Raw genomic sequence first — 17,764 nt, 5'->3', positions numbered from 1 at the left:
TGCATTGCTAAATAATGTTTATTTATATATTCGCGTAATGGTAAAAATGAAAAGCCCTCCCAGAAGGCATGCAGAGAAGCTCTTTTCTCAACCCTTCTTGGGTATACCTTTCAGAATGGCTTTACTTAAGAAGGCCTACCTGAATTATCATCTGGCATATGTACATATGATATGTAAGTTAATTTTGTGCATATTTTCGTGGTTATTTAGCTCAAACAATTTCAAATGTCACGTTTAAAAAGGTGGTAATGTAATTGGTGCTTCGCGGAAATCGAGGTTTCGCGTTTATCGAGAGTCGCGATTACTGAGGGAGGGGACACTGTACTTAGATTTATTTTTTGTTTACTTTTTGCTGAAGTGCGCATTACGTTGGCAAACTAGAATATACATATGACCCTATTATGCATGGATACTGATAGCCGATGGGCAACCATATACTAAAATTCGCATTAGGTATGGCAGTAGCCAGAGTTCAGTAGCGCAATTTTCTGTTTCCTGCTTATGTGATTTTGTTATTTGTTTATATAAGTTGTTAAACACGTTGGAGCAAAATTGCCAATTACATGTCAAAAAAGTAAATTCGGATGTTGTCTGCTCTTTTCTGTATACTGAGATTAATCGCTATATATAATACAAAGTACGGCTATTAGACCAGCAACTAGACACCAGTCGCTATACATAATAGGGTCAGTATTTTATTGATATTCACAAATTTAAAAAAGTACAACAGCTTTAATATTTTACGGTTTAATTAAATACTTTCCAAATTAACAAAAATATTCGTACTTTCAGCCAAATCCTTTTCCATTTAAATTGCTGGTGAAACCGGCTGTTAATATAAATAATCTTGGCTTTACCTCTTAAGATTGCACAAAAAAATTAGCGGTAAAAGTAGTACATATGTACATATATACATATATCTAAATTGGAAAAATTATGTCTGCGTCTTGATTTGACCATTATGAGTTACTGTTAAAGCTCTATTTTATTGCATATTGGCAAGTGAGCGCAGAACCTTCGTTCACATCCATGTATCACATCCGTTCGTCTGCTCTGACACGTGCACAACACGTCATTACCTTTTTTAAGTTTTGAAAAATTTATTTTATGTTTTCTGCGCTTGTTATTATTTCTCTATATCTCCATGTAGCTAAACAGTGCAGCAATTATTTTCAATGAAAATAAAATACGAAGCAAATTAAATATAATTAAAATTTAAAACTAAAATATCCATTTGCATTCGTGTTTTTTGTTTTGGTTTTTTAGTTTTACCTGTTTGCTGTATGTACATATATACTTTCTTTAATGTTTTCAATTAATTGAAACTGCCTGAAGAGTTTTGAACATAAGAAAATACCTAAAATTTGAATAAACTTTGTGGTGTTATTGCAGTCTTTTATATTTTTTGGCAGCTCATTATGTTCTTTTATTCCCTCATAATGTATCGAGGGCTTATATTCAATATGACCCATCTGCAGTTTTTGCCAAAATAATATTCTTAGCTGGAGAGTTTCTGTGCATTCGTATGACATGACCAAGCCAGCGAGGCCGTTGAATTTTAATTCGCTGCACTATGTCTATATCGTTGTAAAACTCATACCGCTCATCGTTAAATCGTCTGCGGTATTCGCCATCGCCAACGCACAAAGGCCTGTAAATCTTTCTCGAAAACTCCCAAGAGCCACCTCATCAGATGTTTTAATTGTGCATGTATCCGCGCCATACAACAGCACGGGCATGCTGAATAAGCAGAACAGATAATTAGGGATAAAAGAGATAACCGTTTTGACACAAGACAAGTTTTCCTCTCCTATAAAATTTGGGAAACCTCACATACGAGGTTTTGCATTTTCTTGATACGCGGTTTTGTGCTTTAAACGACGATATGTATATTGGGTATTAACTCCTTGATTCATCAAATGAATACATGGCTCATACATATCTATTGCAAAAAAAAGGCGCCAAAAGGTTTTTCATTAAGTGTGCCTATTCAAGTTAAGTTGGGCGTACATAGGGTCAGTTCGTAAATGCAACCCCCAGTTTTACTGCAAAGGTTTTTTTCACAGCTTAGTTCCAATTGGGCATTTAACCGTGTCTACGAATGCTGGACTTCTCCATAAATTATAGTTTAGAAATAAATTGGGCTGTTTTTTGCAGTAATGCGTTTACGAACTGGCTCATAACTCTTGTCGTGTAGGTATCTTGCTTCTAAAGCAGCTGGTTGGTTGGCTGTGGTTTCATCGGAACAATCTGGTAAGTTCCAACAAACGTTAAATCTTAAGACATTTGATTGGCTAATCTTAGTTTAAACCAGCCAGCTCGAGCGTTAAACCGCAGCCAACCCCAAAACCCAAAAACCCAGAACCCAAAAGACTTTAGCACTAAATTTCAAAAATTTAATTTTTTGAGTCATGACATTCTTATAGAAAATTTGCGAAATGTACATACATATAGTACACATATGGTAGTGTGATGTAGAAGCATTTATGAACTACCCGAACTCTTAAAACTTGCAGAAAGTTTTTTGGTTATTCGCAAGGTTTTTGCTTTATTATGGGCAACATTTATTAGTACGGCCTAATTTGTATAGTTAAATTTTCTCGCCGCTTTTTCTTTTATTTAAAGTACGGAATGAGTAAATGCGGGGATCAACGCCGAAACTCATTTTTTTATGATGTTATACGATTTTGTTTTGCCGCTTTAATTTTGTTAGTATAAAATTTGATTGCTGTTCGTATCTTAAGTCTTTTGTTTTGTTAGATTTTTTGCAGTATATCAATTGGAATTTTTTGTAAACTCTCAAATGTACACTACATAGTAGTTGGTTTTATTAATACAGCCGGATATTAAATAAATATCTTCTATTTCGTTCTATTCCTGTCTTGCTTGCTTTAGGTTTGAGCTATTTGTTTAACTAACGTCGCTAATGAAGCTATAAAAAGGCTCCTACAACATGCTAATGGACCACCATACTGTGTTAGACCCTCTTTGCAAAGCAAATTATCAGTTGAAAACTGATGCAACGATTACACCGATATCTGTTTAGTTGAATTACTAGTAAACAATTAGTATGAATACTTGCATATAATAATACATACATATAGTAAAACATATCCAGGTGCATATTTATAGCGAAATTAATAGTATTCTTAATATTGTTGTTTGTCGTACAACTACATTTATAATAATACAAACTGAAGCATAAAATATTCTGTGGGCTGTTTAAGAGTCCTTCAATAGCTATATTGTAGTCAAAAAATGCTTTTGGTGTGGCGTTTTATATTTTCGACCAAGATTTTATTATGTGATTTGTTGAGATTTTGATTTGCCAAAACACTGGTTTTTCAACAAAAGAACGGTACTACCAAAATTTGCTGAGAAAGTGCTTACTATACATATTATTAGAAGGGAACCCTTATCTATTTTATATAAATATATACAAATTTACTTGCAGTAACAAGCTTTTATAAAACAAATATAAAAATGTATATTTGTAATATGTAAACGCCTTTCGCAAAAAAAACTAACATAAACGCTGTAACCACATTCTCATCATACACATACATACATACCTATCGTTAAATTAGTATGCAAAGGCCCTAATATTTAATGTTAAAAATCAGTACAATGCTTATCGGTTAGTATACTTTTTCTAACAGTTTCCAAACTTATTTAATCCTTTAACGTACTTTTAAAAAAGTGACATTCCCGGAAAACTTTATACAAAAATAAGAAAAATATAATTTTTGAAGCCTGAAAGCACTTTCGTACTCTGCCGAAATTTTCACGTCTGTAAACGATATCAGAGGATAAATTTACCAATCTTAAAAAATATATAAAAAATACTTGCCATGTACTCTTTGTTTGGAAATTACTCATATGTGTGTTTTTTTTGTTTTTTAACTTTTTAGTAGTCAACAAAATTAAAGGTAACGTTATGAAGATGTATAAACATCAACTTTTTGAAAATACATGAGTTTTTGTAAATACGTATTTTGTTACTTGTTTGTTAAAGAACTGAATGAAGCCTTTATATTGATCTTGAATTATACAAATTATTAAGATATTAACATTTTGCATGCATAACTATAGACATTTATCTGATAATATGAGAAGTGTTGCTCATTTAATAACAAAATATAATACATAAAACGCGGGAATATAGAAAATAAGTATATATTATGTATGTATAAAGTATAACCAACATATAAAAGTGAAAATACACTATATATACATTTGTTGCTTGCATCTAAAAACATGCGTATCGATATTTTATTGCTTTTGGACGCCTGCAGAGATAATAAACAAATAAACACTTAAATGAATACACTTTAATTCAATAAAAAGTAAGTATTTTCAGATATTCGGTTTAGTTATCGCACAGCGGCTTGAATATCCGCTTGCTTGTGCGTGCCATCACAGAAAGGGCGATGTTTGGTTTGCTTGCAATTGCATAGCCAATAATCACCCGTTTTTTCCACTTGAAATCGCACAGGTCTGCAACGGAAAAAATTGCATAATGTAATAATTTGGGGCCACTAAAGCTTTGGTAATTACTTACCGTAACTTTATTTTTAAGAACTCATTCTTATGCATACCATCGCAAATTGGCTGGCATTTCGATTTTCCACATAGACACCAGCTATAAATTTTATCTAAAGGAGAGTTGAAACAGGTATACATAGGAGTATAGTATTATTTACAAAAGATTTTGATTCACCTACTCGCTTCTAAATGAATTTTGAATGGCTTCTTGTCAAAGATAGCACCATTCTCTGCTTGCAGATGGGATGTTTGACTATCTTCGAGTAAGTTTTTGGGTATCGTTTTAACCTCAGTGTTTGTTGATGGATTAGAAGACTTGGAAGATGAATACATCCGTTGCTGAAAAGAAAACAAATCAACGCGCAAGGTTAGTTGACAGTATGGTGATTGTGCCATGAATGATCGAATATACATTATTTGATTAAATTGGAATGCGTTTATCTTATATTCCTATTGAAAAATAGGTTAGTTTTAAGAAGCCCACCGCAGGGTTGAGTGCTGGTTTCGTGTGTTTTTGAGCAGTTAAGGTGTAGTGTCAGCTATAGGAAGCTTACCAGTAAAACTTGCCGTATACGCGCACATCTTATTAAAATCGACATTTTGTAATTAAAAATAAATTTACAAGGTTTTTCCTTTCTTTTAATCTACAATTTGCTCGTTTTATAATCTATTGACTATTCTCCTATTTTGACAGTACACAGATGTTTTTCAGTGTTGCCACGAGTTTTTTATAATCTGACCAGAGAACTTTTTAGAGGTGATAAACTTTTTCGGAGTTTTCGAATAAATATGAGGTCTGTTCGAAGAAATCACTAAAAGTGCAGTGCATAACAATTAGTGCGTTCCAGAACGTCTATGATTTGCAGGTTTTGCAGGATTTAGTCCAAAGTCGTTCCCGAACGCCACGTCCACAGCTGTTCCTGTAAAACCTGCAAATCGTGAAGTATGGGAACAGGCTATAATACCATGTTCTGACCGACAACGAAAACACTTTGAAAACGTGTTTTGAGATTGTGGGCTGAAGGCTGTTCACACCGGCTGTTAGTGTTTTCGTTGACATTTCTTACAACCTCTACAGTTTTGCTACACAAAAACAAAACCAAAATGCTTTTCCCTCATTTTCTTTTCATTAGCAATCTCTTACTTTCATTCTTATTTTACTTTTGCCAGCCAATTAACAATAAATCCGAAATGGCGTATTAAAGATGACAAAATATGACTTCCACTTCGATAAATAATCGAAAAAACTAGTGAAGACACCGATTGGAATGAGTGGAACGTGAGTTTTCAAGTAGTTTTCAGCGTAAATTGGTTTTCGTTTGACAGATTTTACATGAACGAAAACACAAGTTTTAATTCGAAAACCAGTTTTAGCAACGAAAACATGTTTTCGATGTCGGTCACAATTAGCGCAAGAAAAGGCTCATGGTGAAACGTATACAGAAGGTGGCGCTCATTGTGATACCGCTAACTCTCTCTTGGAAATTTTGACAGAAGTGTGACGTCATAGCAGATTTTGTTTATTGTCTGTGTAATATACATATACAAAAATATACATACTGACAGATCTCTCTCAGCCACCGGCAAATTTGCTATGACGTCACGTTACTATTCCGAATTTTACATTAACCAGCGCAATCTTGTATTCTATCGGTCTTGAGAAAAGGCTTAAGTTTAGTGCAAGAAAAAACCTCATCAAAGGTTTTTTTTACACTACGGTACCTACTCTGTTGCACTATACGAGTGGACCTGTGGAAAAATAACCAAAACTTTTTCGAAGAAATCTGTTTTAAGAGAGAATTCTATAGATTTCGATTCTTTGCCTAAAAAATTTAAAAAAAATTTTGCGCCCAATGCTACCACCTTTTTGCTTTTCATTAACTTCACTTTACACTCTGGCAACGTTCCAAACGGTCAAACTCAGCTGATTATGACACCGGAATACCAAAACAAGAATCCAATCAGCCGGTTGCGCCGGATGCGGCGAATTGGCAGATAGAGAGAATTTTATTTTTAAACAAAATTGTTGTGCTCGCACTGTGCCCAATAACGATCGTCATTTGTTTCTATAGCATGGGGAGCATTACCGGTCCAGTGGATAATTAGCCGTGTTGGGGCTGTGTTGTTGAGTGGAAAACGCGGCGGGTTTCGTTCGTTAAAAGTATTTATTAATATTTTATTTTAGAACGTCCGACCGAAATTTTCAATTCAAGTGTTCAGCGCTAAAATATAGTAGAAAATATAAGAAAACTAACTAAATTAACTTATTTTTATAGTTTTATATATGAAAATAAGTAAAAGTGCAGAAGAAAAGTGAAAGAATTGATAGAACAGGTAAAGGTCTCGAAAAGGGTGCGGTGAAATATGTCGGGTGACGTGCAACCGCGCAAGCGAAAGGATAAGAAAAAGAGACGTGGTGAGTTTACACTGCAAACCAACAATAAATTATTAAAGTACATGTCTGTCTATGTATGTATGAATACATACATACATATGTATGTATGAATATGTATAAATGAATGTAGTTATTTGTATAACTTTTTTTTTTTAAAGAGCGGTAAAGCGAAAATTTTTAGTGCTTTCTGTTGTAAAGACAGTTATGTGCACTTACTTATGGATGTACGAGTAGCTCTATATTAAAAAAAAATTTTTTTGGCGACACACATGATTTTCACAGTTTTTGTGGTTGTATAATGTAAATTAGAATAAACACATATGTACTTTATTCTTATTACATAGTACATATATATGTATGTATATACATAAGTAGCTGCCATAAGAAAAACCTTTGGATATGTCATATGCAATATCTATTGTATAAGAGTAAAATCACATTTTTCAAATTCGTATGTGTGTATGTTTTCATGCGTTAGTGTAAAAACTTGACCTTTTTTCTTCCTGATACATCTGTAGATACATATGTATATGTAGTATTCTTTTTATAATAATTTATTATTTAAACAGGAGCGGGTTTTAAAAATTATAAATCGTAATAAAAAATATTTTGTGGAGCATTGTTGCTGTTGTTTTCCTTAATATAGAAAGGCCCTAGCTCACATTTTTGTTCTTTCAAACATAGTTTGAAAATTTAGCAAAGAGCAAAGTTATAAAGTTGCGAATTTTTGTCGAAGTGCTGTTTCTTATTAAACATAATATTTTAGCTAACGATAAATTATATATTTTTTTCAATTGCTATTGGATATATTTTGAGCTATTTGACAGATTTTGTTTAAATCTGGAAATGAGTTAGGGCGTTTCTATATTAAAGTAACCGTAGTTTTTCATTCTGCAAAAAAAAAGTGAAGTAAGCTAAAATAAAATGCCTTAAAATACCTATAACAAAATAAAATGAAATAAATTTAAATAAGTATAATAAAAAAAGTCATGCAATTTAAAGTAAATATAAAGGTGAAAGGAAAAATCTAAATATATAATTAAAAAAAAAACTAAAATCGAATGAACTTGGTGTGAAATGTTTTAAAGGGTTTCCAAATTTCTAGCATCTTTAAAATTTCAACATGGAAATAAATAAAGTTCTTATTATGCATGCGAAATAGCATTGTTCTCTTGTGCATTATTTTCCACAACTTTTTTTGTACAAGCACATGTGCATAAATTTACACATCGTAGTAAATTTGTATACACACAAATGCACATATGTATATATATTTACAGTAAATTACGCACGAAATGATACACAGTATCATAAGCCAATGATTTCGAATTTATTTGGTACACACATTATTAGCAATTCTAATTTTTTAACTTATTCAAGTGGAGTAATATATTCGAGGTACAGTGAAACCTCCCATAATCGGACACTCACGATTCCATAGTTTTTGTTTATGCATAGGAGGTGTAAAGAAAATTTAACCACAAAACTGAAAGTAAACTTTGACAATTTTATTTTTGAAAAACAAGTCAAATAGGTTAAATAAACAATTGGGTATTATTTTTGGAAGTCTTCTGAAAAGAAATAGAGTTTTCCGCTCGAAAACTATTGATTTTCAATAATTCTATACCATTTTTACGAATTTTTTTTTTCCCATACATATAATTTACATGGAAAACTGAGCGACCTCTAAATATTTTAAAATCGACTTTACTTAGTTTTACCACCCTAATGTACATACATATGTATGTTTGCAGATTTCGACAGTTTTGTTTAGTTATTTTATTTTACTTTCAATCAACGATTTGTGTTGTCCGCTTATAAGGGTATGCTGCCCATTTATGAGATGCTTTTTTGTCGTGCTTTTTATTTTTGTTCAGATATATTTTTTTTGCCCAACCAAAAAACTCAAAAAGTATGTGTTCGTTTTAAAGCTTATCAAGGCAGTACGCAGTTCTCAAGTAATTTGTTACACTTTCTACTACGGTTTTCTAAAGTTTTTTTTGAAAAAAGAGCGCAACGAAACCTATGTTTGCAAGAGAAATACATATATGCCGGTTCCATTACTTCTTGAGGAAAGAGTGAGGCAACAAGCTGTAAAATATCAGAGGTAAATTTTTTTGGACACACACACACATACACACACACACACACACACACACACACGAAATAATGACAATTTTTGGCTTTACCGTTTTTTTAAGCTTTAGCCGGAAAACTGTAATAAAGGTACATTCTCCCGTACCTTCTTATTTGTATTGACAAATATACATATGTATGCGTATGAACAAACATATAGCCATTATCAATGAAAAGGTTCTTGTTTGGCAGTTTTTAAATTTTATAGGTGAAGTATAATTACGGTGACCAGATTTCCGTGGACAAAAATCGAGGCATTTCTAAAGCATCAAATCCGAACATACAATTTGGTTTTTAGAATAAAAAGACAACATCTTTTAATTCACTTTTATTTAAGACAAAACAAAGAGAAAAAAACTTGACAAATGGTCGCAAAAATGTATACACACAATATACATAATATCTACAGCTTATGTTTTTCATATCCTTGCATTTTTTGAGGGAATTATGCCCAGTTGCACCAATTAATTTAAAATTTATCAGCCTGTTAAAATCAAACATTACTTAATTTTGTTCGGAAAATTTGTCGTTTTAAATTTTAAAAGTCTGATAAATTTTAAAATCGATTGGTGAAACTTAGGGTTTAGTATTATTTTTTATAATTTCACTAGGGCTGCGTTTCACCAGATTCATTAAGTGCAAATTACATACGTCCCGATTTTCAAAAAGTATTCAGCGGGACAATTTTCTCAAAATTGGTACTGTCCCGCCAAAATCGGTACGAATGATCACCGTAAGTATGAGCACTTTAGGCGCGGGCGTTTATCGCATTGATGAAATGTACATCCATAATTTTCGATACAGCGGAGGGCATACATCGAAGCATCGAATAGCATGTGATTTTTCAGATATTATTACCAGTGTTGCCAGGTCTTCGGCATGAGAAAACGTCGCTCTTGGTCTGAAAAAACGTCATTTTCTACCCAAAAACGTCTTTTTCAAACGTATGCACAAAGAATTGTTCTTATTAAACTTTCATTGTATACAAAGGTACATACATATGTACGTAAGGTATATAAAAATGTCATTTGCTCATATTTAAAATTCATTCTAAACTGGTTTGAGATCGTTAATATAAAAATCATTTTATACATACACTTGTGATCAGCTGATTAAGTCATCGATTTCGGCTGTTTCTTTTTTGTTTATTATTTTTCCATAAAAGCTTAGCTCATTATATAACAAACAAAATATAAATCCACATCTCAAACTTTCTGCAAAAATTATAAAAAATTGGCAAAATATCAGCTAGATTTTCAACTTTTTATTCAGATTTTTTAGAATTTTTTTGAGTATACAGGTTGATAGCCCATTAATTTCCAGGGCAATAATGTGCAAGTTTTAAGGTGTTAAAGAATCGCGTTGATTTTTAATATAATTTTTTTTCTTCTTGTAAACATTTGGTTAAGTGATCTGTTGTCGAAAATGCTAAATTACGTTCTGTTAAGAAGGAACATAGCAATATTTCAGCCTTTTTACGTTCATTACATTTTCAATAAGGGGCCCCATGCGACTAGTTGTGCCATTTTCTTTATGCGCTTAAATAAGGGTTAAGTCATCTGTGTCGAGAGAATAAATATTTTTTGAAGCAGCTGCTGCAAAAAACAAAGCTTGTAAAGATTTATTATGAAAATAATTCAAAATCAGTTGTACTTACAAGATTTAGTAACAAAGAAAAATTACTGGCAAGTTAAAAAACGTCATTTTTTACACAAAAAACGTCCAAACGTCAACAGGATATAAAAAACGGCCAAATGACGTTAAAAACTTCAACCTGGCAACGCTGATTATTACACAACAAAGCTTTCTAAGAAAATTGTGGATTTGTGTGTGAGCTAATTTCGTTTCTAACGGACTATTGAATCAAGTCAAAAAGTTTTTCGTAAAACTATAGAAATCATAAAAATTTGCATTTTTAAGTCAACATTAATTCTCCCCTGATTTTCAAGTTTTTTTAGAAAAACTTTTTATTGCAAGTCTGTTGTCCATTTCATTCGATATTATGATTTCTAGATACATACATACATATGTATGTGTAGCTTAAAGAGTAATTTAATTTTGTATGGAGAAAATGTGGGGGGTGGGGGGTGATCATTAAAAAGGCTTACAAAATTTTAATTGCTTCACTTGTGCACCTTACACTAAATTTAACGAAAGTAATTTAAGTGAAAAATGATTTAAATTTTTTGAATTTTATACGGAAATCGACAGAAAAAAAAAATAATTTTCCATTTAAGTTGCTGGTGAAACCGGCAGTTAATCTATTTCAATGAGATGGATAATAAATCTGTAATCAAGAGTTTTTCTAAAAAAAAATGTTTGGTCAAACTCACTTCTCTCAATGCATCGGTGTTTTTCCGATAACCCTACCAGAAATTAGTTTAACTTGACGTACTATGATATCAATAAGCACATCAAACAAACAAGAAATACCACGTGAAAATAAAAGCGAAAATGATTGCACGATAAGTTCAAGTTCAGGTTGTTAACAGTCGTACGCATTATTGTCCCATTTGAAACGTGTGCAACTGTATCTAGTATGTATGTAGTTATGATTACCTTGCAGGTCTGCCTCGCTTTAATTCTCATGAGCCAATTCCCTCCTTTTTCAGCATACCTAAACTTTGCATGTGATTTATTGTTCTCTAAACATAACATATCTTTATTTTTTTTTTTTATTAATCAGCTTAATGTTTTTCCTTTATTCTAAGTGAATATGCATAAATACATCTGTATGTGTTTACTTGTCTGTACAGTACCTACTCGCATATAAGAGTACTCGCGTTGGTATGTAAATCTTCTTGTACATATGTATGTATGTATGTTTTCATGACGACGGCGAACTTTGCGTGCTATTTTTCAGAGATTTGCGCTGAAATTTATTTAAGGAAACCTACAAATATTTGCAATGAAAAGAAAATCATATGTGTCTTCAAAATATTCTCACGCCTAGATAGCATTTTACATATTTAGTTATTTATGTATGTATGTATGTACATATGTACATTGTGTGTGTTTATAAAAATATAGCTAAATACGTACGCCGTACACTTAAAAACTGTCGCGTGAGCAGGGTTGCCAGAAGTTAAGATTTATCTTCAAAATTAAGATATTTTTCATAAATAATCAAAAAAATCTTCACATGCAGCTAATTGCAACAAAATAAAACTCTACACAAAAAATCTTCACAGTGAAGATATCTGGCTGCACTTGGAAGATTTTTTTTTCTCAAATACTTACTTACTTAAAAAGGTACGGCCATGAATGCAAGGATATATATTTAAATGAGAACAAAGATTATTAAAATACTTTAAAAGCGCAATTTACAAGACTTCAATTAAAAAGTATTTATTAGTTTATATATCATAGCTGTATATTTTGCAGTTATCTGCAATTTTTTGTTAATTCCAATGTTTAAATAATACATATGTAAATATAAAAATACAAGTAAAAATACTTTTATGTTTTGTGAACTAGTCAAGTAAGGCTGCTATGGATTCAAGAACTTGTTATATATTTTTTCTTTAATAAAATGTGTTATGGTTTTGTATAATAAATAAAATTAAAAAAAAAATTTAAGATTTTTTTGTTATAAAATCTTCAATGAAGATATTTTTGTTATAAAATCTTCAATGAAGATATTTCTAGAGAAAAAAGATTTTGTCCAGTTTCAGTAACGTTTTTATGGTGTCTTGAAGTTTTTATCGTCACTTGGATGATTTTTAACAAAATTTTCTGGCAACACTGCCCGTGAGTCGCACAAGTTGTTGATCTCGGCAAACATGCTTTTATCTTTATGTACTTGGACATACATATGTACATACATATGTACGCACATATGTATGTATGAACATATGTGTATATGTGACCATTTTAATGATAACTTTTTGGTATTTTAATAAGCCCTCTCATTTTTATCGCACGCGTAACCGCCCTCTTTTCTCAGACATATGTACATATGTATGTATGTACTATGTTTGAACTTATTTCTGATCTTCAGGCCAAATACATACCTAATTTTTTGTTGTAGAATGAACCATATTTTTACACAAAATTGGCGGAAAAATATTAGAATAAAAATTGTTGCATATATTGTGAAAAATTTGCTGTGCCAATACTTTGTTCCGGCATAAATTTTGTTCGCCTTTGTTCGGCGACGGTAAAACCAAGAACACTACTGGGAAAATATGTCTGTAGATGAGGAGAGTTTTTCTGGTTTCAAAATTGGTTGAAAATTAAGGCCAAAATCTTCGTTTAAATATTTCCGTATTTGTCTATAGTTGTTGTGGCAACCTGTTCCATTTGAGTTGTATTCACATTTTTTATTCGTATTGAAAATTAAACTTTGTAATAAAGATAAATGCGAGGATGAAGAGAGAAATGAAAACGATCCATAGAAAAAAGCGAAGACAAAATTGAAGATAAAGATGAAAATGAAAACAACGAGAAATACATAAGAATTAGCGTAACTGAAAGGGCAAGAAAATTTATTGAAAATTTTCAATAGTAATCGAAATAAATTCAGTCATAAAAAATTTAGTTATCAAAAGTTATCCAGTTATCGAAATTTATCGAATCATCGAAGTTATCCATGTCTATTGAGTTATCGGAACGTATCGAATTATTCAAATTGATCAATGTGCTGCCAAAACGGATAGTTATCGGATTATCGATATTTGTCAAGTTAATGAAATTCATCAAGTGATCGATGTTTATTGAATTATTATTATTTTTGGGGTTAACGAAATTTATCGAGTTTTCTTAATGCATCGAGTTGTTGATATTTTTTGGTTTACTGAAATTTGTCGAATTATCGAATCGAAGTTTTTGTAGTTTTCAAAATATATCGAGTTATTAAATTTGAAGGTCATATAAATTTATCGAGTTATCAGGGCGTATACGTAGCTTCTCTCTCTTTCTATCAACAGCAAACTTGGTATGTTTCTACGTACTTCTACGATACGCAACGTACACGTTCGTGGATAATCGCGCTCTTAACCGGAGTTGGTGAAAACGGCCCTTAGTTATTTTGCTAACAAATGTACATACATACATACATATTTTAAAGATAAAATCATATACATACATATGAATGTACCTACCACTTCATAATTGAAGTTATTATATTTGTCTTAAACGAAACGTTCTTTTCAAATCCTCCTTGTTTTCCTTTGTACATATTCATGTATCGCATATGATTTAAAGTTTATTTATACCTAAATATTACATACATACGCTTCATTTGCAACAACATTTCTAAAGGCTATTTATACGTTTCTTTGCTTTTGTTTTTATTTTTGTTTGTTTGCTACGATAAGTTAAGAACAAAGCCTAAGAAATAACGGAATAAATATTTATATTTTCCCTGAGATATGTACATATGTGCTATGTAGATAAGTAGAAGTCATTAAGAGTTGCCAGAACGAGTCAAATTCAAAGTGCTTTGTATTTGGAACTTTTATTTGATTCAATTCAAATTACTATATGTAGGTACATCAAATGCTCAGTTGCTCTCTTTTAAATCTTGGTGCATGTTCTTCTATTAATTGAAGCTATTTTTTTATTTTTAGTTTTTATGGATGTAATGAAGGTAGCCAAAATCTTTGAACTTTTACTTTTATTTATTAAATTTCAATGCGACACAAAACTCCATACTCAGTATTTTTAAAAAGCGTAATAGGGGAGTGAAAAATTTTAATGAAAATTTGGACATAGTTTGAAATTCCAGTTTTTGTTACAGTATTACCCATAATTTTGTATGGAGCTATTTTCTGGAGTCCTGCCTTTAAAATTTTATAGATTTTTTAGGCAAACCGTAGGTCGATATTAGGGTGATTGACTCGGTTTTTCCAAACCGGTTACCATCGTTTTATTTGGTTATATATAGGCGGTTTTTTTGATATCTTGATTTTTCGAATATCGAATAAACCGGATTTTTATATCGAACAAACCGTTTTTTTTTTCATTTCATACAAATTTGGACCTCTCAATAAAAATTTCGATTTTTTTTTTAATTTTTTTCAAGTATTTTTCCAGTTAGGGGATAGCTGAATGTTCGGCGCTTACACGTTTTCTAGGTGTTTGGCCGAGCTTCTCTTCCAATTCGTGTTTCTGCTTCTTAATGTTGTGACACAAATGGAGAGATCTACACTTTTACTGCACCGCCGAATAAGCTTTTTTATAGCTGAAGTGAGGTTTACCATTGTCTTTCGAGGGGCGACCGCTATTTGAAAAATAATTTTATGATGTTGCTGATACCAGAAATTGGAATATGGACCTCCCGAGTAGTAGTAGGTACATCAAAGTTCGCAGTCTGAAGCGAAGCCGAAGATGAAAAACAATGCAGTAGCAAACATATGAAAGAGATCACAGTGCAAGCGAAGACTAAGATGAAGATGTAGCTCAAGCGGTCAGCTTGAAACATTGCGTTACTATTTTCAAAGACGAATCGTTTACTGTGATGATGTTTTTTAAATTTTATTCAATTGTTTGCGAAATGCGTTTTTCAAGTAATGGCAAAATTTTGGACAAAATGTAGTTATTGACATTCTTGTATTTTCGAAAAATATGTGTCCGTCTTTCGTGAATTGCGGCTTCTTATTTATTTTTTTTTTATTTTATCTGTAGATTTATATTTATATTTTATATATATTTTTTTTTAATTTGATCTGCAAAAAAGTTAAAATAGGACTAAATGTGAATTTTTCCGTTTTTTTAACTGTTTTACTTTTGATCTAAAAAACATTCAACTTATTTTGCTTCGCTCAAAATCGGGAACCGGTTTTTTTTCAAGTTGCAACTTTTCGAATAACTCAAAAATCGGGTTTAGAAAAAAGACCGCATGAATAAAGGCTGCGGTTTAATTTCACTTTTTAAAATAAATTAAGTATGACCGCGCGGCTCAATTTCATTTATGGATTGCGGTCTTCATACACGCGGTCATAACTTATGGAGCCGCATCAATTTAGAAAAAATCGATTCGCAAATTTTTCGGAGCCGATTGACAGATCAAATCGCAACTAAAAAATTGAATCGGAAGGACTCCATTAATCGATCTTCGATTTAAAAATGGCATCTCTAAGTCAGATGTTTATTCCAATATTCTTTATCTGCTTGGAGTCATTTTTATTTTTTAGCCGTTTTTATCCAACCGAACGCGTTACACAGATACACATTTAATACTCGTATGTAGCAGAGTTCTGCATTTTTTAAAGATAACCCATATTTGTATAACACCTTCAAAAGCCCGATCGCAAAGTTAAAATTGGCAACTTGGCTACCCACAAGCCAATGAGTTCTTCCGTTCGACTATCTATCGCCGTATTTATAAGAGTATTTATCTATGTATGTATGTATGTATGTATATTAGGGCGGGTCAATTTGTATGAAAGATTTTTCGACTATGCACGTATAGCACAGAGGGATTCTACGTGTAATTCTAAGCAAATTTGCCGAAGAAGCCATGGGTAGAATGTTTTTATACAAAATTTAAACACTTCTTTACAAACCACGGAAAAATGATAATAAACCAATTTTCGCAATTGGGCAAACTCCAAATTGATTTTAGACCTATGGTATCTTCGGCAAACTTTCTTAGAATTACAAGTAGAACCCTCTTATGCCATACGCGCATAGTAAAAAAAAAAATGACCGCCCTAATGTATACATATGTATGTATATGTCATAAATGGGCGTTTCCAGCAGAAGGTCTCCCTCGAAAAAATAAAGGCATATACAGTATTGGCCAAAACTAAAGCACCCCCTTTGTACGTTTTTTGCTATTGCTGTTCTCCTCAAAACAATGAAACCAGAAATAAAAATTTTTTGCATGTTATTTTTGCTTATTTATTCACTTTTAATAAAACAACATACTTGTTATTATTTTTTATTTTTTTCAAAAGTTTAACATAAAATAGTTCATAGTAGTCAAAAATTCAATGGACAAAACTAAAGCACCCCTTATATTGGTGTTAACAAATTTGTTTCCATGTTAATACTTTGTAGAAAATCCGTTATTTTGGATGACTGCAGCGCATCTTTTAGGCATTGAAGATATTAAGTTATCGATAACATCTTGCGATATGCCCTCCCATGCTATTTTTACAGCTTCAAAAAGATCATCTTTGGTCCTACAATTTTCCCTGTTAATTTTCGTATTAACGATCTCCCATAAGTTCTCAATGGGGTTGAGATCAGGGGACTGAGCTGGCCACTTTAAAACGTCTATGCCATTACGCTGCAACCAAGTTTTACAAAGGTTAGAGGTGTGTTTAGGATCGTTGTCCTGTTGGAACTTCCATCTCAATGGCATCTCCTCTTCAGCATATGGCAGCATTACGTTTTTTAAAATGTCGGTGTACATGAATCGGTCCATTATTCCCAGTATTCGGTGAATTGGTCCGATCCCTTGCCCAGAAAAACAACCCCACACCATTACGTTACCACCACCGTATTTGGTAGTTGCAATGCAATACTTGGGGTTGAGTCTCTGGCCTTTCGGTCTCTTTCGGAATCTTTTATGTTGTACTTCGATTCATCCGAGAATAAAACAGTCTTCCATTTTTGGACCGTCCAATCAAGGTGAGCTTTTGCCAATTCTAGTCTGGCCTTTCTATTTTTTGCAGAAATGAATGGCTTCTTGGCCGGCCGCCGACTGAATAACCCTGCTTCAACTGCTCGTCTTCTAAT

At 32.1% G+C, this 17,764-nt stretch overlaps 2 protein-coding genes across 7 annotated transcripts in view; one reads left to right on the top strand and one right to left on the bottom strand.

The window, feature by feature from the left end:
- Positions 1-4,231: 4,231 nt before the first annotated feature.
- Positions 4,232-17,764, bottom strand: part of LOC118743111 (CDGSH iron-sulfur domain-containing protein 3, mitochondrial) — a 22,381-nt gene continuing 8,848 nt past the window's right edge. Inside the window, exons 1-4 of one of the 4 annotated variants that reach the window (XM_036475626.1) lie at positions 5,100-5,253; positions 4,725-4,884; positions 4,562-4,655; positions 4,232-4,497 (exon numbers count right to left, since the gene is read on the bottom strand). In XM_036475626.1, the coding sequence (XP_036331519.1) occupies positions 4,374-4,497; positions 4,562-4,655; positions 4,725-4,884; positions 5,100-5,144 (423 nt within the window). In that variant the 5' untranslated portion in view covers positions 5,145-5,253 and the 3' untranslated portion in view covers positions 4,232-4,373. Of the gene's footprint in view, positions 4,498-4,561; positions 4,656-4,724; positions 4,885-4,957; positions 5,254-17,764 lie in introns of those variants that run through there. The other 3 variants (XM_036475629.1, XM_036475628.1, XM_036475627.1) reach the window with 3 other exon arrangements.
- Positions 6,517-17,764, top strand: part of LOC118743108 (aspartyl/asparaginyl beta-hydroxylase) — a 50,627-nt gene continuing 39,379 nt past the window's right edge. Inside the window, exon 1 of one of the 3 annotated variants that reach the window (XM_036475616.1) lies at positions 6,517-6,961. In XM_036475616.1, the coding sequence (XP_036331509.1) occupies positions 6,910-6,961 (52 nt within the window). In that variant the 5' untranslated portion in view covers positions 6,517-6,909. The remainder of the gene's footprint in view (positions 6,962-17,764) is intronic. The other 2 variants (XM_036475614.1, XM_036475617.1) reach the window with 2 other exon arrangements.

The sequence above is a fragment of the Rhagoletis pomonella genome, unplaced genomic scaffold, assembly GCF_013731165.1.
Source record: "Rhagoletis pomonella isolate Grant_MI unplaced genomic scaffold, Rhpom_1.0 Rhpom_scaffold_00007, whole genome shotgun sequence".
Taxonomy (NCBI): domain Eukaryota; kingdom Metazoa; phylum Arthropoda; class Insecta; order Diptera; family Tephritidae; genus Rhagoletis; species Rhagoletis pomonella.
This window is presented reverse-complemented; position numbering and strand designations above follow the sequence as displayed.